A 27970-nucleotide genomic window follows, 5' to 3' on the forward strand; every position below is an offset into this window, starting at 1 on the left:
GATTAATTAAGTTGCAATTCAATACACAAAGCTAAGGGGCTGAAACTTGCACAGACAATAGGCTACATTTTCTTAATGTGAGAAAAACTCAAATAAAGGCAATGGTTAAAACTGTATCAAGCTGTATGTAATATTTGAACCATTAAACTGCACTGCCGACTCACCTAATGTTCTTTGAACGCCTGGGTAGGTTTTGGAGACCTTAAATTAAGAATATTTAGTGAATAGAAATGATCAATATAAAAATTGTGAAGGGCAATGCGCATCAAGCACAATCCCTCTTTTCACATTCAAATTTTAAGGAGCGCTTGTTCTGTGTGTGAATGGGCTTTGTGAAAATACATGTAACTTGTCGCCCCTTTCAGTCAGAGGAGTTATTCAACAAGTGATTTTACAAATGCGACAAAATCAAATACAGCTATAACCTACGATGCAAAACAACAAAGTAATAAGTACTATAGTTTTCGTTTATTAGCTAAACATGTGTATGGTTGTTCTCATAAAGCGCACGTCAGCGAATTAATCGAAATATAATTTAACCGTTACCTGCTCCACCCTTTCTCGCTTTACAAAGTAGTTTCCGTAATATCGACACTTCTTGGAGGACATGAAGGCACCAGTCTGTCAGCGGTTGGAACGGTGCGCGTCTAAAGCCGTCCGCAAGCCAAGCGACATGCATACAAGTAGGTGACCAGTTAAATGTAGCGTTACATATTTTTAATTTTAGACCTCTTACAGGAGGTCATTGACACTGGCGACCCTGTTGTTTGACATACGCACGACAACGCGTTGCACCTGAAAAAGCTGAAATTTCAGTTGCGTTAATCACTCGTATTATCAAATTAATCTTACATTAACATCGGTTTAACTTACAGACTAAACAAGCACCATAACTGGTAATTGTGGCCGTCCAGTAGTTTGAGTTAATAATTGTAATTAATTTGGTAACTATCAAGAAGACACCTTTGACGTTTGGCTCAAACCTGTAACAGTCGTTCGCTAGCTAGCTAACTTCAAATGCGAAGCAGTTAGTTAGCTAGCTAACGTAACGTAACGCTGCGGAAGGCTATGAAGAAGAAGTCAAAGTATTTGAATAAGAAAATGAGTGCCGTCGAAGTGTGGGTTTAACTATCAGGAGTTAAAGGGAGCAGTCTGACAGTAAATGTGTCACAATGAGGAATGTGGAAGATATGACGTTGAAGGGTAACATTAAGTTACATTAGAAAGATCTCTCCATGAAAGCAACATTATGTAACATTTTTTTAAAATTTTAAAATAACAACTCAAAATCATTTGATGGTACAGTGTCTTGTAATATCAAATCAAATCAAATCAAATTTTATTTGTATAGCCCAAATTCACAAATCACAGTTTGCCTCAGAGGGCTTTACAATCTGTACAGATACGACACCCTCTGTCTTTTGACCCTCGATTCGAGTGAGGAAAAACTTGCCCCAAAAAAGCCCTTTTAACAGGGAAAAAAGAAAATGCGGAAGAAACCTCAGGAAGAGCCACAGAGGAGGGATCCCTCTCCCAGGACGGACAGACGTGCAATAGATGTCGCATGTACAGAGCAGATCAACGAGATCACAATGTATACAATTATAATGGATGGTTGACAGGAATGAAAGCACATAAAGAGGCATCACAGCAACAACAATGAAATGAAGGTCGCTCTGTCGCAGCTACTTGCCCCCCCCCTCACTTGTTTCTGCACTCATGTAGCATCAGTAAGAGGGTATTATCACAGCTGTACATACATGTAGTTAGCACCTACATTTTATCTGATGAATTGTTGCAGACATGGGATTTGTATTTGCGTACTGTGGGGTGTGCAACTTTCACAAAATACCAATTTCTATATGCTGGATATAGTCAATATGAATCAATTAAAAATCAAGATGGTGCAGGGATGCGGAAATTCAGGTCAATCCCAGTGAAAAGTAACTTTGCATTACCTTCATAGACACACTTTTGTCAAAATCCCTGACTAACATCTTCATATTTAATCTATGATTACAACAGGTGACTTTCATGCTGGTGGGAAGAATAGCCCTATGAAAGAGCTGAACACAACACTCTCTGGCTCTGAGAGGGACAGTAATGTACACCATGGCCCTGCAGGGACTTATGTATGGGCAGGCCCCCCTTCTCATGTCAGTCTGCCTGGAGTAATTCCCGATCCTTACCAGAATACTATCCAGCCAGGAATGGTGGACTCTCTCAACTCAAGGTATAATATTCAGTCATTCGCTAAACAATTTTGAAATTCTCTATTCTTGTTTCTCTGTCAGCCATTATCAACATGATTTGCAGGCCATATACTTTTTTATCTTATTTGGAATAAGCTGTTGTACAAATCTCCTGACCTCATATAAAAAAAATACTCAAGAAAATACACATACTGTATCTATTATTTCACATGCTTTACACAAACTTAAGCAGTCGATCAAAATTTTGGATTTCAGGTTCCCCTGTTCATGTCAGTCCACTCAGTGTCAGCTGACCTATCCAGACTACCACCTAGAGCCCCAGTCGAGTCAGTATCACATCCTCACTGGGTAAGTCTATTTCCCTTTACAGTATAACATTTTGTTCCACTGTAGCATGTTGGAGTCATTTAACTAGATATTGACCTAAAATGTTAGGCCCCAATAAACATGTTTTTAAACAAATGCTGAGATCTTCATGCCAGTCAGCAACAATTGAACAGCAGCTTCAGTATTTTTTACTTCTCAGGGCTCTACGCTGATTTTTTTTTTCTCCAAATGAGCACATGCTCCTTAATGAAAACATTTAAAAGATCACAAAGAGCATGTGTGTGTTGTGACAACCAGGATTTCAACACTGGATTGTACCACCTGTACACACCCCAGAAACACCCATTTTCACAGCCTACTGTTTTTTTTTGTTCTGTAGACTTTGGGGACTGTGGGATTTAGGGTGTTGTGTGGTGTGTGTGAATTGTGAATTTAAATATATTTGATTTTGCACTAATATTTTGTGTTTGCATTGTTCTTGTTGGGTTGAGTGGTCATTCAATGTGTCAGGTGTACATTTTTTGTTGTGCATCCTTGTGAGGTTTGACAAACAAAACAAGACTTGACTGACTGATCTTAAAGCAACACTAGGTAGTTTGGACTCATTACTACCACCAGCTGGTTGAGAAGCGCAATTATCTGTTACCAGTGTTGTAAATACTGTCCCTGTACGAGCATCCCTGGGGAAATACACGTGAATTTGTTGATGGAGCCGGCGAATCACGAAATCGTCTGAAAAAGCCTCACTCGAGTGCCAACAACAAGCTAGATTCAGAGATAGCAGTTGGTAGTTTGTTAGCATATAGGCTGCACAGCACATTAGCATGCTAGAATTATTCTCATACCGAGTTGGTTATAGTGATTGCACCGACTAAGTTACTTCCAAAACACGACGCTTGGGCGTGAATGTGTTTAGTAACGTCTGAAAATATAACTATGTTTTCGGGAGTTACTAAATACAGTCGCAAGTTGACGTTGTGTTTGGTGTAATAACTACAACCAACTCGGTACAACAACGGCAAGTAGCATGCTAACGTTACCGATAACAACAATAGCCTAAAGTTACCTCCAGACCACACTGTTCAACAATTACATTGATTATCTGCATGAACTAAGGAATCTGCAACTTTTCAAGACAAGACATTCATAGTGTTTTAGTAAGTTAGTCATTGTTTACAGTCACTACATGAAAACGTGCAAGCTATCGAAATGGACAGCATTAGATTATCTCCCGGCTTTATTATGGTTATAAACTGTGGACAAATAGTGCCCCAGTGAACACCACATAACAACAAATCAACTCAAAGTAAAAGGCGGTAAGATAATAAATATGTATGTAATATATGACTTACAAATCCAGTAGCATCAAGGCTAGGTCACCATCAGTCTTGAAACCCATTTCTTACTCAGCTCGTGCCACCGAGTGTAAGCTGGTCCAATATTTATCCGTGTCCAGGCTCCTGTTCTATCACTTTCTCTTTTTCTTTTCTTCGCCTCCTCAGACAACTCCCTCTTGGCTTTTTTAGCTGGCTCGGCCATGGCTTTGGTTTACAAAAAATCCAAGTAGCTGCCGGCTAAATCCAGCAATGAATAAACGTGTGACGTATGCCGTAAAGCAGGTCGCACTAGACGCCTTTACGTCAGATAGGTTCCTACCCGCTCTGAGAGGTTACACAGTGCGGTTGCTGCCAGCACGACCCCCCTCAGGCTGCAGAGACGTCACCATTCATCATATTAACTGTTTTTCTACCACTTAACTGAGTTTAGAAACATTATTTTAGGGTTTAAAAACTACCAAGTGTTGCTTTAAATGCCAGCAGAGAAACCTGGCTGGCACCCCTAACAAAATAAGAGAAACTCAAATAAAACAAAGAGAGACCACAAAGTCAAACTGTCACATAAAAAGTGGCACCCCAGATGGGACTTAAATGAAATACAATATCATTGAATGATAAATAAATAAATAAATAAACCCACACCAGTTGTTAAGATAAAACTTTTATTACTGGAACAAAGGAACAAAGGAAAACAAAATTGCTGCTAACTCAGAGTCCTTGTGTGAAATGTACGGATGATCAGTGGAGTCTCCACCAACAAAACCAGTGCCTGCCCAGGAGTTATCTCCCACAACATACTCTCTGGACATGGGCCTGACTATGTTCTCTGAGCTTGCTAGTCTCTTAAGCTCAAAATGCTGTTAACACAGACCACAGCAATGAAAATGGAGGACCCCAGCCTGCAATTTCTGCCTTGAAGGAAAATGCTTCTGGCTCTGGGATTCAACAGCAGCTACAGAAAAGTGTTGAGGACAAACATGACTACAGGCAGGAGCTAAAGGAAAACATAAAACCAATGACAAAAGAAACCGAACTCGTGCTGAACAAGTAACCAGCACACTGATCGAACTATTTCGTGAGAGGCAAAAAGAAATTGTCAAACATATGGATAAGCAGCTTGAATATCTGCAAACACAATTCAATGCATCCCTTGGTTGGAGGTTAAAACACCATCATACTGACCTACTTAAGGATCTTTACTCTGTTCTTACCCCAATGTCTGATGCTGTAAGTCACCTGCAAGAGGATCTTTCCCACTGCAAAAACACAATACATACATACATACACTGTCAGAGGAGCTAACGACAACTAAAGTCCCCACCACCTTTGGCCATGCAAGTGTTCAATCCCATTTACAGGGAGAAAAGTCCCTACTTATTTCAAACTGCCCCAGACTACAATCCACTGTACAGTTTGGCATGCCGGAGGACAATTTTGGGTCACCTGGAGGATCCACCATTCATGGTGAATTAAAGAGCAGGTTCATGGGAAAGAGTCCTGTTAAACTTCAATTCCCAACCTTTGGGAGACCTAATGATACACCTGACCCACTCCAATACCTGGAAAGGTGTGAGGATTTCCTCGCTTTCAATCCACTCACAGATGAGGAGCTCATTGCCACCCTGCGGAATGTGCTTCACAGGACCGCAAGAGATTGGTGCGATGTGGGCCGCAATAAAATCCATACTTGGAAGGAATTCCATAGCTAGTTCCGTGCCGCCTTCCTGGCAGAAGTCTATGAAGGTGAGCTTGCAGAGAGGGTGCACAATAGAGTTCAGGGAGAGGGTGAAAGCGTCAGAGACTTTGCCTTCATGTACCAGTCACTATGCAAGCGCTGGAAACCTAATATTGAAGAAGATGAGATCATAAAGTTGATTCTCAAAATCATTGACCCACAACTGGCCAGTCAGCTGAGAAGTAGCAGAGTTACCTCTGTTGATGGACTTGTCCGCCTTGGTCAGCAACTGGGGAAGGATCGGGAGAACCAGCTGCAGTATGAACAGAGGAAGAGTTTACTCAGGAAAACATCCAAGCCTGCTGCCTCTAAATCTGCTGCTCTGTCTCCTAACAGATAAAACCCTGTCCAACCAAACCAACCTAGCCATAACCGACCCCCCCAAGTGTACTGTTGGCGCTGCAATGGAAGTCATGCACCAAGTTCCTGTCCCCCCTGGCACTTTAACAGAGCTTCTTCTCCTAGACCAGGGGTATTCAACTAAAATTCAAATAGGTCCAGTTAGAGAAAATTTCCTCAAGCAAAGGAACATCATAATGTCTAACTTGCATTATGATTTAGTGTGATATATATTGAAGTAGCCCAGTAGTTGTATCAACGTCTGCATGTAATCAACAACTGACTGTCAAATCAAATAAAGAAAGAACAATTCAAAAACATTTTGACAATATTTATTGTCACTTAACATTTAATTATACAGATATATAATACTGCAGATATGTATTATTTTCTTCTCTCTTTAAGGAAAAGAAGGGCTGCATTTAAAAATAAAATAGTGAAAATAAATAAAATAGCTTTTTAAAAAATGTGCATCTTAAAATAAAGTACTTCATTTTTGAAAAATAAAATAAAGTGTAGCAGCAGCTTGAGTTTCCCTTTTTCTTTGTTAATGTTTCACATCTTAAAGGAATAGTTCACTCTAGAACAAAATTCATTATCGACTCACCCTCATGCTGATGAGAAGTCCGGTGTAATGTCTTATTCCTCAAAGTGCAGCTGGAGACCCGCGTGGGTACCTTCCTGCAGCAAAAATCCATATAACAATGTGCCCGAGACGAAAAGGTCCATAAAACTACACAAAAACTTTGTAATATTCCTCCATACTGCTTGTCCGCTGCAATCCAAGTGTCCTGAAGTGGCGACATCCAGAGTTTACTCGAAACAACGTCATTTAGTACATTTTTACAGCCTAAACAGTCACTATACTATGTTTGCCTGGAGGCACGCTCCCGCGTGCACGCGAGTCTCCCTCACAGCCGTTTGCACTACGGAAGACGGGCCAGACAAGTATTTACCGGTATTTACATCCTGCTGTGAGTTTCAAGTCACTAGTGCAGGCAGATCCCTCTTGTGTTTGTGTGTCGCTCGGTCACTCACAGCTGGATGTAAATACCAGTGTGTATCTATCGCGAGTTCTGTTGATCTTGTCTGGCGCAGCTTCCGTAATGCAGGCGGGTGCGAGGGAGACTCACGTGCACGCGGGAGCATGCCTCCAGGCAAATATAGTATAGTGACTGTTTAGGCTGTAAAAAATACTTAAATAATTTATTGAACTAGGTCCAGGTCCGTATAGGACGGCGTCTGGGTCCGGACTCGGACCGCGGTCCGCTTGTTAGCGACCTATGTCCTAGACTCTCACATCAGCAAACTACCAAAACTTCCCATGTTCAGAAGGTCACGCTACACCTGGTTCCCTCACTCACTCAAGTTACCTGTGAGAAACCTCCTCTGTAAACTCCTCTTCATTTGAAGGCCAGCTTACCTGCCAGTTGATGGTACCACAGAACATTGGTCCATGGAAGGGAACCGCCATCCTAGACACTGGTTCATCTTACACTCTGATAAATGAAAATGTGTGGACAGGAGTGAAAGGACAGCAGGATGTGCTGAAGCCTTGGACAAGGGGACCCTTCTACTTAGCAGATGGAGAAGGAAGACAGCCTTTAGGTTGGAGTGAAATGAACCTCACATTAGAGTGACATTACCTTATGTCATCTTGCCTGCCTGTTTTTCCCTGCAGTGATGGGACTTGATTTCACCTTCTTCTCTGGCCTGCAGTTTGATGTATCTGAGAACCGTTACTGGTTTAAGTCCAACAAGAAGCACCAGTATCACTTCTTGAGAGGATCTGCGGCAAGGCAAAATGCTGGGCTTCCACCACAGCTTGCCTCCTTCTCTGCTGTAGCTCCTGTGGACCTGGTTCCTCTGCTGCCCTGCCATGACCTCCTACAGGCTGTCACCAACACCACTCACCTGGATGATTTTGGGAAAAATCAGTTGTTATGTCAACTACAGAAAAACTCAGATGTCTGCACAGCAACACTGGAATGCACTTGTGTTCTCACAAACAAAATTTTCCTCACCAATGAAGTGCCACCAAACAGAAGCCCTATCGTGTGTCACCAGCCGGGCTTCGGATAATCAAAGAGCATGTGGAGGAAAAATTTGGAAGGACATCATGGAGCCACCTACCTCTCCGTATGCTGCTCCAGTTGTCTAAGTGCCAAAAAAAAAGTGATCCAAAACCAAGGTTCTGCGTGGATTACAGGAAAGTGAATGCAGCCACTCACACAGACGCTTACCTCTTACCAAACATCCAGGAAATACTGGAATCGTTGGCTGGAGCTGTGGTGTTCACTACCTTGGACCTCAATAGTGGGTACTGGCAAGTCCAAATGGATAAAGGCAGCCGGGAAAAAACTGCCTTCATCTGTCCCTTTGGCCTGTACTAGTTCAAGGTAATGCCGTTCGGACTGAAGAATGCCCCAGCTACCTTCCAAAAGCTGATGGAGCTAGTCCTTGGGGATTTACGGGGAAACACCTGTTTTGTGTATCTGGATGAAATCATCATCTATTCTGATACATTCAAACAGCACAGCTATGACATACAAACAGTTCTTGACAAACTACGAGAGGCTAACCTTACCGTAAACATGAAAAAAAGCCAGTTCTTCCGCTGAGAAGACAAAGGCAGTACAGGTCTTCCCTGTCCCTCAGAACATCAAAGAACTGCAAAGGTTTCTTGGGGTGGCTGGATGGTACCATTGCTTCATGCCCTGATTCTCTCAGCCGACTAAACTACTCATCGCCCTTAAACGGAAAGGAGCCAAGTTCAGCTGGACTTCCCCATGTCAGGTAGCCTTTGAGGCCCTGAAACAACATCTGGTTTCACCACCAATCCTGGGTCATCCTGATTTCAGCCTCTCCTTCATCGTTTAATCAATCAAATCAAATCAAATTTTATTTGTATAGCCCAAATTCACAAATCACAGTTTGCCTCAGAGGGCTTTACAATCTGTACAGAGACGACACCCTCTGTCCTTTGACCCTCGATTCGAGTGAGGAAAAACTTGCCCCAAAAAAAAGCCCTTTTCACAGGGAGCAAAAAAAATGCGGAAGAAACCTCAGGAAGAGCCACAGAGGAGGGATCCCTCTCCCAGGACGGACAGACGTGCAATAGATGTCGCATGTACAGAGCAGATCAACGAGATCACAATGTATACAATTATAATGGATGGTTGACAGGAATGAAAGCACATAAAGAGGCATCACAGCAACAACAATGAAATGCAATGGAAATGTGATTACTAGTGATAACAGTAGTAGTGGTTAACGGTAAGGATAGTATGTAGTAATGCATTACAATAGTAGTAGTGGAACGTATGTAACAGAGATATGACTAATATTAGCGACAGTAGTGGTGGGTGTCAGGCAGGGCCGTGGCAGTAGGCGCATCCACGATCAGGCAGGGCCATAGCAGTAGGCGCATCCACGATCCACGACCCGGGCGCGGCCAGGATCCATGAGAGCCTGTAGGACTAGAAAGCACAAGGACTCTGGGGAAGAAGTGAAGTCAGTGACATGCAGAGATGGGGCATATACAGGCATAATGTATACAGATGGAGAGGAGACGAGGAGAGAGAAGCTCAGTGTGTCATTTGTCCCCCGGACTAGGCCTGTAGCAGCATAACTAAGAGCTGGTCCAAGACAGGCCTGGGCCAGCCCTAACTATAAGCTCTATCGAAAAGGAAGGTCTTAAGTCTACTCTTAAAGGTAGAGAGGGTGTCCGCCTCCCGGACCAAAACAGGAAGATGGTTCCACAGAAGAGGAGCTTGATAACTGAAGGCTCTGGCTCCCATTCTGCTTTTGGAGACTTTAGGAACTACAAGTAATCCTGCGTTCTGGGAGCGTAATGCTCTAGTTGGGTGATAGGGTAGTATGAATTCCTGGAGATATGATGGTGCCTGACCATTAACAGCTTTGTAAGTGAGGAGAAGGATTTTAAACTCTATTCTTGATTTTACAGGGAGCCAGTGCAGAGAGGCCAATACAGGAGTAATATGATCTCTTTTCTTAGTTCCTGTCAGTACACGTGCTGCAGCATTCTGGACCAGCTGGAGACTCTTTAGAGACTTGTTAGGGCAGCCTGATAATAGAGAATTACCATAGTCCAGCCTGGAAGTAACAAATGCATGGACTAGCTTTTCTGCGTCTTTTTGAGACAGGATGGGCCTGACTTTTGCAATGTTACGTAGATGAAAAAATGCAGACCTTGAAATTTGTTTTATGTGGGAGTTGAAGGACATATCTTGGTCAAAGATAACTCCCAGATTCCTGACGGTGGTCCTGGAGGCCAAGTTAATGCCATCCAAACTAGCTATATCATTAGATAATGCATCTCTAAGGTGTTTAGGACCAATTATTATAACTTCGGTTTTATCTGAATTTAACAGCAGAAAATTGCAGGTCATCCAGGTCTTAATGTCCTTGAGACATGCATGGAGTTTAGTAAGCTGATTAATTTCATCTGGCTTTATTGATAGGTATAACTGGGTATCATCTGCGTAACAATGAAAGTTTATGGAGTGTTTCCGAATTATATTTCCTAGAGGGAGAATATATAAGGTGAATAGTATGGGTCCAAGCACGGAGCCTTGAGGAACACCATGACTAACCTTGGTATACAGGGATGACTCATCATTAACATGTACAAACTGAAATCGATCCGATAAATAGGACTTAAACCAGTTTAATGCGGGTCCTTTAATGCCAATTAAGTGTTCCAGTCTCTGTAGTAGAATGTGATGATCAATGGTATCAAATGCAGCACTAAGATCTAGTAAGACCAGGACAGAGATAAGTCCTTTGTCAGAAGCGATTAGGAGGTCATTTGTAATTTCACCAGTGCCGTCTCTGTGCTATGATGTGTTTTAAAACCTGATTGAAAATCCTCATATAAACTGTTGTTATGAAGAAAGTCACATAGCTGATGGCGACTGCTTTCTCAAGGATCTTGGAGAGGAAAGGGAGGTTGGATATAGGTCTATAGTTGGCTAAAGCTTCTGGATCAAGATAAGGCTTTTTAAGGAGCGGTCTAATTACAGCTAGTTTAAAGGACCGTGGTACGTATCCTGTTAATAGAGACACGTTGATCATTTCTAGTAGAGATGTGCTAATTAAAGGTAAAGTTTCTTTCAGCAACCTAGTTGGGATGGGGTCTAGGAGACAAGTTGTTGGTCTAGATGAAGAAACCATCGAAGTTAGTTGGTGGAGGTCAATGGGAGAGAAGCAGTCTAAATATAAGTCAGAATTTACCAACTAACCTCCTGTGCTTTATAGGTTTCTTTTTCAGAGGGGCAATAGAGTCCAGTGTTGTTCGCAATGAGCCTGCAGTGCTATCAACAAGATGATCAACTTGTGAGGAACTGAGGTTAGCGGAGGAGTCCTCAATTTTATTAAGACATGGCATTGAATTTAGTGCCAGCGGTATAATTTCCTTAAATTTAGCTACAGCATTATCAGATAGACATCTAGTGAAGGAGTTTTTGCCTATTGGTGTGTAGTCCAGTAATAGAACTTCAAAAGTTATTAAGTGATGGTCTGATAAAAGAGGATTCTGTGGAGAAACTGTTAGATTTTCAATCTCGATACCATAAGCTAGGAACAAGGTCAAGGGTGTGGTCAAAACAGTGAGTTGGTTTATGTACACACTGAGAGAAGCCAATAGAGTCTAATAATGTGATAAATGCACTACTAAGGCTATCATTAACGACATCCACATGAATATTAAAATCACCTACAATAATTACTTTATCTGATTTGAGGACTAGACTTGATAAAAACTCAGAGAATTCAGATAAAAATTCTGAGTAAGGACCAGGTGCTCGATACACTACAACAAATAGAACTGGCTGTACAGTTTTCCACATTGGATGTGAAAGACTAAGAACAAGGCTTTCAAATGAGTTATAATTTAATTTAGGTTTAGGATTGATTGACAGACTTAAGTCATAAATAGCTGCAACACCACCTCCTCGGCCGAAGCCTCGAGGAATGTGAGTATTAATATGACTAGGGGGAGTGGATTCATTCAGGCTGACATATTCTTCAGGATGCAGCCAGGTTTCAGTAAGACAGAATAAATCAATATTACAATCTGAAATTAAGTCATTTACTAATACAGCTTTCGATGACAGGGATCTGATATTTAGGAGTCCGCATTTAATTCTCTTGTCTTGTTTTGAAATTGCAGAGTTGCTGTTAATTTTTATTAGATTTTCATGCACAACTCCTCTTCTGTGGACTTTTGATTTGATTAATTTAATTAATTTAGGTGGTCGGGGGGCAGACACAGTCTCAATGAAGTTTTGGGTGTGAAACTGATCTAATGGAAGCTCAGAGAAGCGTGTAAGACTGCAGCTCTGCCTCCTGGTCTCAACTCTGGGTTGTCAGGCTGGTTGTTGGCTAATGAAATGGGTTAAATTTCTAGAGATGAGAGCCGCTCCGTCCAAGGTGGGATGGATGCCGTCTCTCCTAATCAGACCAGGTTTTCCCCAGAAAGTCCGCCAATTATCGACAAAGCCCACATCGTTTGCTGGACACCACCTCGACAGCCAGCGGTTGAATGATGACATGCGGCTAAACATGTCATCACTGGTTAGGTTTGGCAGGGGCCCAGAGAAAACTACGGAGTCCGACATTGTTTTGGCATAGTTACACACCGACTCAACATTAATCTTAGTGACTTCCGACTGGCGAGTCATTACCGCCGACATGTATTATGATCTTACTATATTGGTCTTGGTCCGCACTAGCTAAGGGGGCCTGGCTAACTGCAGCAGTTACAGTCGGAGTTTCCATGCTGCGGAGCCGAGCCTCCAACTCACTGAGCCTCGCCTCCAACGCTACAAATAAACTACACTTAATACATGTACCAGTATCACTAAGGGAGGCAGAGGTGTAACTGAACATCTGGCACACCGAGCAAGAGAAAAGAGGAGAGCGAGAGGGAGAGAGAGAAGCCATCGCTAGCTGATAGTGGCTAAGCTAGGACACGATAGATTAGCCAGCAGAGCTAGGAGAGCTACAAACAGCAGCAAGCCCAGCGACCAAGCTATAAACACAGAGTATTGTTGAATGCTTTAGTGGACTAGTACGTGCTTAATTATAAGCGGGAATTCGGCCGCTGCAGTAAGGAATATAACAATAATCTGCTCGGACGAGCCGGAGCGGCACAGTTACGCTATCACTATCAGTAACACAACAACAGTAAAATGACGCAATGACGCAACACGCTTACCGTTGAAAGTAGGTAAACCAGACACACCATCCTCTATCGGATGGTGTGTCTTTACACTGATGAGGTGACGTCGGCTTGGGGACTGTTTTGGCCCAACAGATTGGACTGGGTACAGAGCAAGCCCTTGCCTTCGCCAGCGGTACTCCGAATCAGGCAAAGCGGAATTACTCAACAACAGAGCAAGAATGCCTCACTGTCATCTGGGCCCCTGGAAAAATGGAGATAATGCGTGGAAGGCAGACGCTTCACAGTGGTGACGGACCATTCATCTCTGGGTTTTTAAAACCCAAAAGCCCAGCACTCGACTGATTTGATGGGCACTCCGGCTCCAAGAATTCTCCTTTACAGTGGAATATCGTAAAGGGAAGTACAATACAGTGCCGCATGCTTGGATGAGTCGTACCTCACAAAATCCTTACATTCCTTCTTCACTCCGCCAACAACTTCTCCACCATTATCATTATGATCCTTCATCTGGCCATCATGGGAGATACAAAACATACAAAAGGTGGCAAGCCCTTGTGTATTGGCCTAAGATGAGCATGGATGTGAGAGAGCATTTGCGATGTTGCCAAGTTTGCCAGCTGTACAAACCTGAGACCTGGAACTTCCTGGGAATGCGTCGATCCCCGATCCCCGATGTAACATGGAGCTTTCTCCTTCATGTTACGCCGCATTCGGGGATCGACGCATCTCGACTGGCAGGACGGCTAAGCTAACGTGAGCTGTTCAAAAACCTTCTTTTAAGCAAACTTTGTGTCCACAAACGATGTTCTCAATGCTCGTGTTCAGGTGTAGAGACCCTGGTGATGCTACGAGCAAAGTTTCATGTTGTGTCGAGTCTTCTTAGTGTTTTAAAAATAGCGATTTTGATGCTACAGAAAAGTTGACCCGTGCACCTCCATTGTAAATGAGTTTGACCTGGAAACGAAACTACGGTGAATCTTAAAAGTGGCTTTTTCAGTTCTGGAGGAAACATTGTTACATGCCTCAGATCCTGCCTGAAACCTGAAATGGTAAACATGCTAGTGTTTCTTAGCAAGAACCTGGAGTAAACACTAGTGTGTAGAGTAGAGTGATCACATGCAACCATGAGTCAGATTCACATCTACAACACTAGTCTGAGTAAACAGGTCAGGATACCAAGTCTGCTGCTCCTTTTTGAAGTGCCCTGTTCAAGCCCCTCTTATTCTTAATCATCAGTGCTCTTATTTGTTTAAAAGAGTTTAAAGTTGTCACCTGTCACATGGCAGTGTTATTATTGACATTTTTGTTCATTACATTATTTATTATTTGTTTACAAGTGACACAACCTTTTTTTTTAGGCGTGGGGGGGGGGGGGGGGGGATTTTGTACTTATCGTTCATTTATCGTTATCGAGGTGAGTTGCTCAATATATCGTGATATTGATTTGAGGCCATATCGCCCAGCCCTACCTCATGGGACCTTTTTCCTGAAGCTCCAATGGCAACCTCTATCACATTGTCTTTGTGGACTATTATACAAGATGGGTTGAAATGTTTCCCCTTCACAAAGCAACAGCTGAGACAGTATCCCAGATTCTAACAAGGGAGATTCTGACTCGTTGGGGTGTGCCAACTTTCATCCTCTCAGACCAAGGTTCCCAGTTTGTGTCATATTCAATTCAATTCAATTCAGCTTTATTTATAAAGCGCATTTCATGCACAAGGCAGACTCAATGTACTTCACAACAGGTATACATAGTTATATAAAAATCAATTAGAAATCGAATAGAAAACAAGAAGAGTGCAAGTGCAAGTAAACAATCATATATGTCATCTTCAGCACTTAGACTCACACATGCGCACCCACTCACACAATCACATATGGACACATGCACACACACACGTACACACGCAGTTCAACAGAATGCTGTTGAGAAAAGATATGTTTTTAATCTGTTTTTAAAGATGGCTCCTGATGTGGCATGTCTAACTGTGTCAGGCAAGGTGTTCCATTTTCGTGGGGCATATACACTAAAAGCTGCCTCCCCTTCTTTGGATCTGGTGCGAGGAATGAGTAAGTTGCCACTGCCTGTTGACCGAAGTGTTCTTGTTGGGGTGTAGGTGATGAGCATGTCTGTGATGTACTGAGGTGCAAGGCCATGTAGTGCTTTGTAAACCAGGAGTAGTATTTTGAAATCGATTCTTGTACTAACAGGTAACCAGTGCAAAAATTTAAGAACAGGTGTGATGTGTTGATATTTCTAAGTACCAGTGAGAATACGTGCAGCTGCATTTTGAATCAGTTGTAACCTCTGAATACTTGATTTTGGGACTCCAGTGAATAAACCATTACAGTAATCTAGTCTACTTGTTATAAATGCGTGGATTAATTTTGAGTCTGATTTTGACAGAAAGCCCCTCAATTTGGAAATATTTTTGAGATGATAGAAAGATGATCTTGTAATGTGGTTGATGTGACTTCTGAAATTTAGATTGCTGTCGATGATTACACCCAGATTCCTTGCTCCAGTTTTGCTGTCAAGAGAGAGAGAGTTGAGATGTGCTGCTATTTTCTGTCTCTGAGCCTGTGCACCAAAGATGAGTATTTCTGTTTTGTCTTTGTTTAGTTGTAAAAAAAATTCTGACATCCATTGATTAATGTCTTTGATACACTGAGTGAGGGATATTATGGGTGATAGGTCATCTGGATGTAGTGAAATGTAAAGTTGCGAATCATCTGCATAATTATGGTAACTAAGATTATGTTTGCGTATGACATGTGAGAGTGGAAGCATGTAGAGATTGAACAGCAGTGGTCCAAGAATTGACCCTTGTGGTACCCCACATGTAATGTTCATATTGTTGGAGTTGAATTCACCAATGGAGACATAAAACTGCCTATCATGAAGGTAGGTTCTGAACCAATTTAGAACTGGACCAGTGGTCAACGGTATCAAACGCAGAACTAAGATCAAGTAGAACAAGAATGGAGATTTTTTTGGAGTCTGTGTTTATATGTAGATCATTTAAAACTTTGATAAGTGCCGTTTCTGTGCTATGGTGGGGCCGAAAACCAGACTGATAAGTATCTAAAAGGCTATTTGATGCAAGATAATTCTTGAGCTGAATGTAGACTGTTTTTTCAAGTATTTTGCTGAGGAATGGTAAGTTGGAGATAGGCCTGTAATTTGCATGGCACTTTGATCCAGATTGTTTTTCTTCAGAAGTGGTTTGATGACAGCTGTTTTTAGTGATGTGGGAAATATACCTGACTGGAGAGACCAGTTAATGATATGTAGAACCTCTGATGCTAAGCAGTTAAAGACATTTTTGAAAAAAGCAGTTGGGAGAGGATCCAGGCAGCAGGTGGAGGACCTGAGCTGACCAACAATATTGTCAAGCTCTGTCAGATTTAAACATTTAAAGTGAGACATGACACAGGTGGAATTCCTGGAGAGAGGAAGGGCAAGTTCAGTTATAGATTTTAGAGCACTAATGTTTTGTCTAATAGTAATGATTTTGTTATTAAAGAAAGAAGCAAATTGATCACATTTTTCTGAGGACAACATTTCTGAAGGAATGGTGGATGGTGGGTTAACAAGTCTGTCAACAGTGGAGAAAAGCACTTTGCTATTATTAATATTTTCATTGATGATTTTAGAAAAGAATGATTGTCTGGCTTGTTTAATTGCTTTGTTATATTCATTCAGTTTATCCTTATAGATGTCATTGTGAACCTGAAGTCTTGTTTTTCTCCACTGTCGCTCTGCCTGACGACACTTTCTCTTTAAGTATCTGATGTCCACTTAATTTCTCCAGGGAGCCTTTTGTTTTTTTACATATTTAGTTTTGAGTGGTGCAATTTTGTCAAATACACTCTGTATCTTTGAGTTGAAGTTGTCCACAAGTTGAAGATATCATGGACAATGACATCTCATTTACAATTTTTTGAAAGCTTTCAATAGTATTGTCATTAATTATGCGTCTTTTGAGTAATCGGGAACTGTTATGTTGTACAGGGAAAGCAGAAACATCAAAATAAATGCAACAGTGATCAGAAAAGGCTACATCCACAACAAGAGGCATTGTAATGTTAAGTCCTTTTGAGATGACAAGGTCAAGAGTATGTCCTTTATTGTGGGTGGGTCCACGGACATGTTGAGAGAGGTCAAATGCCTCCAGCAGACTAATAAAGCTTATGGCATCTGGATCAGTTTTAATGTCAATGTGAATATTAAAGTCACCAGATATAATAAGACAGTCATAATCAGTGGAAACCTGAGATAATAGCTGAGAAAGTTCTTCCAGAAATCCACATTTGGATTTTGGTGGACGGTGAACAGTTATTATTAAGACTGTAGTTTTGCAATGTACTGACAAAGCAAGGTATTCAAATAATATGAATTCACCAAGATGGACTTCCTTACAGCCATAAATATCAGAGAAGACAGCAGCAATCCCACCACCTCTCCTATCAGTCCTAGTGGTATGGAAGAAATTGAAGTTTGGAGGCGCAGTCTCAATGAGTGTAGCGGCTCCATTTTTATCCAGCCAGGTTTCAGTTAGTAAAGTGAAATCTAAACTGTGGGTCCTAATGAGTTAATTTATTAAAAATGATTTATTTGTAAGTGACCTGACATTTAATAGAGCCATTTTTATTTTTTGAGGTGCATTGCTGTGTGAGGGGCTGATAACTGGAGGGATATGGATAAGATTACTGAGGTTAGCTGAACTGGTGAGATCAGAAGTGCATTTCTTAGGCCTAAAGTTTGTGATTACAGGGATAGATGTGATTATCACTGGACTGCTATAATGTTTGGAGTGTGGAGTTGCTGACCGTCAACCAGAGTAAGCCATGCAGGAGCGCAGGGTGAGTTCAATGTTCAGGGATAGGAGGCGGGTTCCGATGAGATTTGGGTGGAGCCGGTCATTTTTGAAGAGGTCAATTCTATTGAGAAAAGAGGTGAAGTTGTCCACATATGGGATGTCACGGCTGCGGCAGTATCCTTTGAGCCAGATGTGGAGTTGTCTGAGTCGGCTAAATTTTACATCACCGAAACGGGGGAGCAAAGGGGCCAGAAACTACACACTGTTTGTTGGAGTCTAGAATGGTGTTTATGAGGGAGATGTAGTCGTCCTTAAGCTTCTCCGATTGCTGCAGTTTATGGTCGCACATACCAATGTGAGCAACCACAGTGGAGACTGACGGACGTTGAGAGAGCAGCTGCGGGATGACGTCATTGATGTCCTGAACGAGCGCACCTGGGTGGCAGGAAGTGCTGCATCTGCTGATCTCCACATGTCGGACCATGGAGGTTCCAACAGCAAGAACAGGGGAGCGGTCGTCAGGAATATCCTTAGCAGCCTGTTGCCTCCCAAACCAACCGACGATGGAGTTGCCGACGATCGGGGCAGTGGGGGGGAAGAGAGGAGTGGGTTCCTGATCCACAGCAGTGAGAGATGGGACAGGAGCAGCAGCGGCGGCAGCTAGGGCGGCGGTGGAGGAGGAGGAGGCGGAGGAGGAGGAGGATGGGAGATCCACAGCAGCTGCCAGAGCTCCAGATGCGGGGCTGCGATCCAGTTTTGGAGACAGCTCTTCAGGTAGCTGAGGGCGGGGAAGACCACCAGAGCGCCTGTTGACAGCCTCCCTCAGCAACTTGCGGTGGAAGGAGGAGGACTTCCCCAGCTGTTTGTTCTGCTGAGAGGAGGCCGAGTGTTTGCCACGGACCACATCCGTCCAGAGCGGCAGTTGTTTAGACCGGTTTGGTGGGAAACTGGCTGAGTTCTTAGGTCTGGCTCCAGACCTGAACCATGAAGCAGTCGGAGATGGGAGCGCCGTCGCCGCAGCTGCCGCTGGAAGAGTTGACGCGTCTGGGGGATAAGTTTCCACCGCCGCCGCCGCGTCTGGGGGAGAAGTTTCCACCGCTACCTAACGCTAACTACCGCCGCCACAGCTGGGACGGAGTCCAGTTCCATATGAGGAGAAGGACGAGAACCAGCTACTGCAGCAGCATCGGCCGTTGGGACATAAGCAGGGACATCAGGTGGTAGCATGGCAAAGCGGTTACTGAGGTTAAGGGATGGAGGCGAGGCAGTGCGAGGGCGCCCACTCTTCCCTGCTTTGCCCACTACCACTGACCAGGGGGCCTGTGAGTTGGGGGTTGAGCAGGAAGAGGGCCGGTGACATGGTGATGAAGAAGGGTCCCAGAGGATGCTGAGTTCATGGAGGAGATGATTTTGGACTGTGTGGCAGCGGTGTCAATGAAGTCGGTGAGGAGAGAGTCTTTTTTCTGGAGTTCGTCTGAGAGTCGTCTGATGTTTTCCTTGAGGTGAGTGATGTGTTTTTCTGCTTTCTGGTAATCATCGCAGGGGGTGGTGGTGGATGGTGAAGTGCGTGGTGACATGGTTGGAGCAGACGGTGGCTGTGGAAAGAGAGAAAACAGCTCCGGCAGCAACGGTGTTTGTAGTAGCCTACGGAGTTTGTTTGGCTAGCAGCTAGCTGGATCGCTCATGTACCATTAGCTTCAGTAAGGGAGGAAGTAGACACTTACACAGGAGGACTCCAGTTGGAGTCCACGGCGTTGAAGGAGCACATATAGCAGACAGTTGAGATGGTGGAAGGGGGCGAGACTTAACGGCACGGGCCCAAATACTGGGCCCGGTGAGGTGGTTGGGTGTCCGGTAAGCTAGTTGGTTGCTAGCCTCCGCCGCCGCTGCTGCTCTGCTGCTCTGCTGCTGCTGCTCTGCTGCTCTCATATGTCTTTGAGGAAACCTGCAGGCGGTGGAACCTCAAGCAAAAAAGGACCTCGCCCTACCATCCACAAACAAACCTGACAGAGAGGGTTAACCGCAATGTGAAAGCCATGATTGCTTCATATGTCGAGGAAAACCACAAGAGCTGGGACAAATACTTGCCTGAATTTTGTTTCGCATTGAATTCGGCGGTGCATGAGTCCACAGGAATTACACCTGCAGAGCTCAATCTCAGTCTTCTTTTGAAAGGTCCCTTGGATGCTGAGCTAAGCCCACCACTATGTAACCCAAACACATTTGCCTACACTACAGCTAACCAGATAGCTGAGTTGAAGAAACTTGTTAGCGGCAACCTGGAAAAAGCAAAACAAAGAAAAACAGTAGTATGATAAAGGGAGAAGAGACAGGAATTTTCCATACAAGGATCGTGTCTGGATTCTTACTCACCTTTACTCAAAAGCTGATAAATCAAAAAACTGTTCAAACTTGCACCACGGTGGAAAGGTCCATATCATGTCACCAGGAAAGTTGGTCCACTAAACTTTGAGGTGGTCCTGGAAAACACTTCATGGTGCATTTAGTTGCACAAATTAAACTTTGTAAGGATATGTGTGTCGGTAGGGACGTCATTGCATGTTCACATGCATCTCATAAAAAATGTAAATTGCAGGCAGGGCATAAAGGTCTAAGTCTAACAAATGCATAGCCTTCATTGCTAAAAAAATGTTTTAATTGAAAATTGAATCATATTGTGTACTTCGAAGTGAAAGTCAAATCAAATCGTGGATTTGGAGAATCATGACACCCCTCGTAAATTGGACTTGTTTCAAGTCATACACTGGTATTTTTTAGCCCAACAAAGCCTTTGGCCTCGTTTTCTCTCCTGAGAAGTGGTTTGGAAACTGCTACTTGTCCTCAGATGAATGGAGAGGTGAGGGCTCTTTGCAGAGCCAAAAAAGCTACGGTCAGGTGACAAGGAAGCATACATCACCAACAGAGCAAGATTGAAAGCTGGCATCAAGGAGGCAAAGAGGAGACACCAGCAGAGACTGGATAGGTGGCAGGCGATTCAAAATGACACAGGCTACAAAAGCAGGCATCATGTGTGAGGCCACACTGCCTGATGAGCTGCACACGTTATGCTCGCTTTGAACTGCTCAACAAAGACTCAGCTGTGAAGTCTACTCCTCCAGAGGACTGGCTACTGTGAGTAACCACAACCGATGTGAGAAAAATCCTGCTGAGAGTGAATATGAATAAGGCTGCTGGTCCAGATAATTTACCTGGCTGTGTACTAACAACATGTGTTAGGTGATGTTATTACTGACATTTTTAACATCTCGCTTTCATCGTTCCCGTACCTAAAAGTCTACTGTGTCTAGTCTTAATGACTACTGCCCTGTGGCTCTCACCCCCATCATGATGAAGTGCTTCAAGAAACTGGTTCTCCAAAGACAACATCCTTGCCAGCCTGGACCCTCACCACTATGCATTCAGAACCAACAGATCCACAGAGGATGCCATATCTACTGTCCTTCACTCAGTCTTCACACACCTGGAGAATAACAGGCTAGACACACTGGATGCATGTGTAGTGGTGCTACGTGGCGTTACAGTAGGTACTACTTCGTTGTGGCCGAGTTCACGCGTCACGCACCTTTTTAGTGGAGGATCAATTGTGTTTTCATGAGAAGCGGCAATGTGCCCAAACAATTACCAGGTGGCATCTGTGAGCAGGAAGACGACAACATGCAGCAGCAGGGAGCAGTGACCATGAACGGGGAATGGACCGAGTTGCCTGATTTATGTTTCTGTTCGTTGTTGCTTAAATACAAGAATGAAGCTAATAATACCTCACCCACTCCACACCTCATTCCAACTCCTTCCTTCAGCCTGTCGCTACAGGGTCCCTCTAGCAAGGACAAACTTAGTGAAAAAAATCATTCATCTCATCCGCCATCAACATCATCAACAACTCACTATGAAGCCTTTTAAATGTCTTTTAAGGTCTTATTCTTTGTATTTTGTATTTATCTGTGATATTCCCATTTTATGTTTATCTGTTTTCGTTTTGCTTTTATGTTTAACTGTGGTCTTTTTTTGTGCACACGTCAAAGACCCTAAAGACATCTGAGGTTGTGATTTTGCTCGCTTGCTGCAGCCACGGCTAAGCGGAGGCAGAAACAATTACGCACAGCCTACAGAAGTTTCAACGTCCATACAAGCATTTAAGAAATGATTCTTATCAGTTCCATAATTCAGAGAGGATTTTTACTCAACGAAAAAATCTATAAAGATCAGTTTTTAGGTTGAAGACACGACAGCAGCACGTATGTCCAGACGCTGATGTGCGTCAGCTGGGGCAGCGGGTCGGTGATCCATAAGACACATGAGAGCATTATGACTGATGTATAGCTCCCCTGGTAGAGCAGCTCCCTCAGTAAGCAGAATCATCGCTAGTATGGGTTCGAATCTCAGTATAGGTTGTACCTTTAGTTAATGTGTTTTCTTTTCTCATCATTATTATGATCACATATGGCTACAAGTTTGAGCAAATAAATGAGCAAATGAGCATTAATTCTCCGCCGGCCGCGGCTTTCCTGCTTGTGTAGAATAGAAAGCGCAAATATTTGTGTTAAATTCTGACACCACAACTGTAGCGTACCGAATATCAATAGATGATAACCAGAAAAAAAACGTTCTATTGATCTCATTCACCAGCTTTCTTTCTTTCAGTTGTGGTGTCAGAATTTAACACAAATATTTGTGCTTTCTATTCCTTATATTTTCTACAACAGGCTTATAGAAAGAAGAACGACGCCACGTCATGTCAGACAGTTTCCTCTAGCTTTATTAAAATACATAATCAGCAGCTTCACAGTAGTCGGATATACAGAAGGTTATTTAAAGCGGAGTGAGTTCCTGAAGCAGTCTCCCTGCAGGAGGGATCCCTTGGCCGTAATGTTCACTGTCTGCCAGTCACATGCCAGTTGGTGCTCCCTTTAATGCTATCACTTGCTTGATGACTTTGCCCAAGTGATCAATGTATTTGTTGCACACCTCTTTGCTGTCCTCAGCGCGCCGGGGTGGGGGTGGGGGCACTGGCGTAGCAAGCTTTTCAAAAGTGTGGGGGATGGATGTGGTCTTTCCAGTTAAGCGAACTTGTTCCAGATGCCTTAACATTTGCATTCCCTCCTGCTCAAATCTTACTACAGTCGCTCAGTTTCTCTGGTTGCTCTCTGTCTGCGCTGCGGATGCCTCCTCTCCCCCTCCCTCTCCTGTTGTTGCTTCAAACATGACACCGGCTTTCAGTGTGACCGGCTGATGATTGGCTGTTCTGCCTCAAGTCCCGCCTCTCTTGCTGTGTTAGATATATCGGGAACTAGCCATAGATATACATATTACATAGACGCTTCACTGAGCGCTGAATCGTACGTCGAAGTCATGGAGTGAACTTTATAAAGCTCCTTCTACAAAGTGCTTTAAATTAAAGCCTCTCATTTACACATTCACACACGAATATGTACGAATATATCTGGTAAACAGACGTACCAAAAACAATGTCTGTAACGTTCTCTGATGATTATAAACGTTAACTGCTCCTTATATGTTTAGTAAACAGGTAGGCAACAAACCCACATATGTAGCCTATTTTTCTAATGTTTTTATGAGTGTTTACAGCTGCCAATGTATGTAACTCTGTTACTGTGGTGATAAATATTGAATCTATAATAACCAGATCCTGACATGATGTCTGTGGGAATAAAAAGCACTGATAATTAGCCTACAATACATTTTACATTTAACTGATATTGATGAATCGTTTTTATATCCAGTGACTTTAACTACTAAAAATGACATAATGTAATGATGTAATTATCAGTGCTTTTTATTCCTACAGACATCACATATAAGGAATAGAAAGCACAAATATTTGTGTTAAATTCTGACACCACAACTGAAAGAAAGAAAGCCGGTCATAGATGTTGGAACTAGGGGTGCGGCCGCATCCGCCCCCCCGCACTCCATCAGCCTCCCTACCCACGGCATTACGCTTTAAAAAAATAAAGAATCTGACATACATTTATCTCTTACATATAATTATTATTATATAGATCATAGATCTATGCTTTTGATGTGACATGCAGCCTGCCTGACTACATACAGTAGCCTAGGCATCTGGCATAGGAGTCAGGCTGCATATGGACCTGGTGCGCTCTGAGGTGGAGCGGCGTTTTGATCAGGAAGGACTCCGCATAGCTGCAGGGCGAGAGCAGGCAGTTCTTGAGGCGGCTCAGGGGAAACGAGTGGATGTGGGTTCCTCGGAACTGACCCCCTTTCCACGAGAGCGGCTAAGCCTTGAGCTGGACATACTGAGGGATGTGTGTAGGGGACGAGAAGTAAGCACCATCCAGGGTGTGTCCATCCTGCAAACCTTGCAGCCCCAAACCCGCTCCATGCTGTCGGAGGTGGAGAAGCTCATTAAGCTGTGTCTGGCCCTGCCAATATCTGTCTCGGCATCCGAGCGCTCTTTCTCAGCCTTGCGCAGGCTGAAAACCTGGCTGCGCACCATGACGTCATTGATTGATTGATTGATTATCATTGATAAAAGTGTGTGCTTCCCCCGCCCCTCCCAACAAAAATCTCACCCCCCCTCTCAGAAAATAGTTCCGACGTCCATGAAGCCGGTGAATCAGATCAATAGAACGTTTTTTTTCTGGTTATCATCTATTGATATTCGGTACGCTACAGTTGTGGTGTCAGAATTTAATGTATTTTATGTACACAAGCAGGAAAGCTGGTGCCGCGGCCCGGCGGAGAATTAATGCTCATTTGCTCATTTATTTGCTCAAACTTGAAGCCATATGTGATCATAATGATGATGAGAAAAGAAAACACATTAACTAAAGGTACAACCTATACTGAGATTCGAACCCATACTAGCGATGATTCTGCTTACTGAGGGAGCTGCTCTACCAGGGGAGCTATACACCAATCATAATGCTCTCATGTGTCTTATGGATCACCGACCCGCTGCCCCAGCTGACACACATCAGCATCTGGACATACGTGCTGCTGTCGTGTCTTCAACCTAAAAACTGATCTTTATAGATTTTTTCGTTGAGTAAAAATCCTCTCTGAATTATGGAACTGATAAGAATCATTTCTTAAATGCTTGTATGGACGTTGAAACTTCTGTAGGCTGTGCATAATTGTTTCTGCCTCCGCTTAGCCGTGGCTGCAGCGAGCGAGCAAAATCACAACCTCAGATGTCTTTAGGGTATCAGATATTATTATAGGCTATTCTTATATTTACATACATATTATCTTATATGCTCTGTACATGCGACATCTATTGCACGTCTGTCCGTCCTCGGAGAGGGATCCCTCCTCTGTGGCTCTCCCTGAGGTTTCTTCCGCATTTTTTTTTCCCTGTTAAAAGGGCCTTTTTTTTGGGGCAAGTTTTTCCTCACTCGAATCGAGGGTCGAAGGACAGAGGGTGTCGTCTCTGTACAGATTGTAAAGCCCTCTGAGGCAAACTGTGATTTGTGAATTTGGGCTATACAAATAAAATTTGATTTGATTTGATTTGATTTATATTTAAGCAACATCCAGTCAGGCCGTGATATAGGCTCACGGGGGCGGACTGGGACAATAATTCAGGTCGGCAATTTTACCAGTAAACCAATGTTCCTTAAAAAACAACTAATGTTCATATTTTAGCTCTACTGTAAAACAAAGAAAGCACAAGTGATTATCCAAGGTCACCCAGATAATTGAGGTGTCCCACCGCTGTGAAACAATCAGTCTGAATCAATCTGATACGGTTTAGCAGTCCCCCTCTCCATTCACTCTACCTGTAGCCTAAAACAGCGCCACTCTCCATTGCAGCTACATTGTGGTCAAATGTGGAATTGTCCCAAAATCGTTTGAGCTGCAATTCAGTACTATGCTTCCACCTAGTGGCTACAGTTGTCACTTACATTTCACGCGTTGCGTGAATCTCGCTCCCCGCGAGTGAAATGGCCACTTTGAAGTAGTACCTACTGTATCTCTCGCTTTAAATTTCGATGTCCATGTTAGAAGGTTAGACCTGGATGCACTGAATCATGCCTCTCGCGCGTGTCAAGCGAGGCTGCTATGTCGATTCATCTAGAGATTCAGAGTCTTGTCTATTTCTACCGCTACACGTGTGCAGTTCTCAGCAAAAGTACACCTGGAAACAACCCGTAGACAGTCATATCGACATCATACCAGTGTTCCACTGCAGTTTTAGTGTCTGTATCTGTAGAATATGTCACAGACATGAAAAGAATAAACACAACAGGTGAAGGGCAGTGTTTTTCCTGTGCACACATTTTTCTTTCTCTCCCTCACTCCCTCTCTTTCTCCCTCCCTCTTTCTCGCTCTTTCAACGGTGGTAGAGGAAAATCATATCAATATATTTATTGCAGAATGAGCAGCAGCAGCTCAGAAATGTAGCTGCCACGCACTACACAAACAGCCAATGTCGACAAAGCATGATAGTTACTAAAACGATGCATGTTGCTTGCTACTACAGAAGAGAAATTAAAAGTCTCTGTTTACACAACGTTTACATAGTGTTATCTTTGCTGCGTTCTTCACAGCTGAGCTGATGTGCTAGCTCATTCTGATTTGGTTTGACTCTGCACTTCAGCCAAGCGGCAGGGAATTTCTTTACCATGATGACAGTGCTAGCTGTTTGAAGGTCTTTAATAAATAGCATGTTAATGTTGAGAAGTCATCAAAGAAGAGGCTGTAAAAACTCCTACTCTCTGCAGTATTGTTGAAGAATCGCCGCTAACAAAGCTCTGCTAATTTGTTGAATATTTCAATATGTATTATGTTAAATGGGCAGCAACAGTGTCAGATATAATGATATGTTCTGACCGATGGCTTGGTGTACAGACCCACTGAACATGGGAGGAAAATTATGTGTTTGGAATGGTCAAGTGACTTTAGGCAATCTTTTCTCAGCCCTGTGCCTGGTCCACCAGACAGCAGCCATCACAGCTCAGTTTCTGCTCCTTGGTTTACTAATGAACCCATTCTCTGCAGCATAATGCCAGTGAGTATTCAGAATCATTTATCCGTTGTCATGGATTGATGAATTTATACATTGCTCATTTGTTTTAATGTGTGTGAGTGTGTTTTGTTCTTTTTCAGGGGGATCTACATGTTCCTGTAGCCGGCATCTGTGTACCACAGGCCATGCACCCTCAGCAGTTTCATGAGGGGCTGAGTGAATTAACATCCCACCTCACACAGCCTGTAAGTTCTACTGTAAGCACAGGGGATAACAGATGTTTCAGTGCAGGCAGTTTAACATGAAAAAGAATAGCTCTCATTAAGTTTAGTTCTATTCTGTTTATTTCTATTCTGTATTTATTCCTATGGAAAAAAAAAAAAATATATGGCATTCTCCTAGTATGTTAACTTGAGAGAATGTGTGGGAAATGTGTTTCCTAATTTGACCAAACAGACTAAAAAGGAAGTACTGTATACCTAGCCTTGGTATGTATGCATTTCCGAAGTATAAAAAATAATAAGCCTATGTATTTGAGTAGAGATGAAACGGTTTACACTTGTTTGAACTTGTTTGCATAGTTGTTACACAAGTATTATCACTCACTCACTCACTCACTCACTCATGCAATACCTTTGCTGAAAATCCTTTAAGCATATGTTTGATTAAAATGGAACTTTTATAGTTTAATAGACAATAAAAGTGTATTTCAGCATAATATATTATACTGCTGGACTGTAATTACGAAAGCAGTACTATTTCTGTTGCTAACATGCATTGGTCAAAACTGAAGTCACATTATCAAAACTCTTCACACAGTCAGAGAAACAGAAGTTTACAGATGCAGCGCCCTCAAATTTCCAGTTCTGCCATGGCAGGGCCCTGGCCGATCCGTGGCGAGTCCCTGCCGCGCCTTGGAATGCCATGTTAGGAAAAGAGTTACAATTGTTTATTTATCCACCAGGAGGAGTCATGGCTGTAGCAAGCTATGAGGTGACCGATGTCCAGGACC

The 27970-nt window shown here is 43.1% G+C and overlaps 1 protein-coding gene across 2 annotated transcripts in view; it reads left to right on the forward strand.

Annotated features, from left to right (window-relative positions):
- The first annotated feature begins 578 nt into the window (after positions 1–578).
- tesmin (testis expressed metallothionein like protein) overlaps positions 579–27970 on the forward strand; it is a 109641-nt gene continuing 82249 nt past the window's right edge. Inside the window, exons 1-5 of one of the 2 annotated variants that reach the window (XM_084363894.1) lie at positions 579–683; positions 2026–2233; positions 2469–2561; positions 26910–27000; positions 27099–27203. In XM_084363894.1, coding sequence (XP_084220020.1) covers positions 608–683; positions 2026–2233; positions 2469–2561; positions 26910–27000; positions 27099–27203 — 573 coding nt within the window. In that variant the 5' untranslated portion in view covers positions 579–607. The remainder of the gene's footprint in view (positions 684–2025; positions 2234–2468; positions 2562–26909; positions 27001–27098; positions 27204–27970) is intronic. The other variant, XM_084363893.1, reaches the window with a different exon arrangement.

Source organism: Pagrus pagrus (assembly GCF_965226575.1).
Source record: "Pagrus pagrus genome assembly, chromosome: 10".
Classification (NCBI taxonomy): Eukaryota; Metazoa; Chordata; class Actinopteri; order Spariformes; family Sparidae; genus Pagrus; species Pagrus pagrus.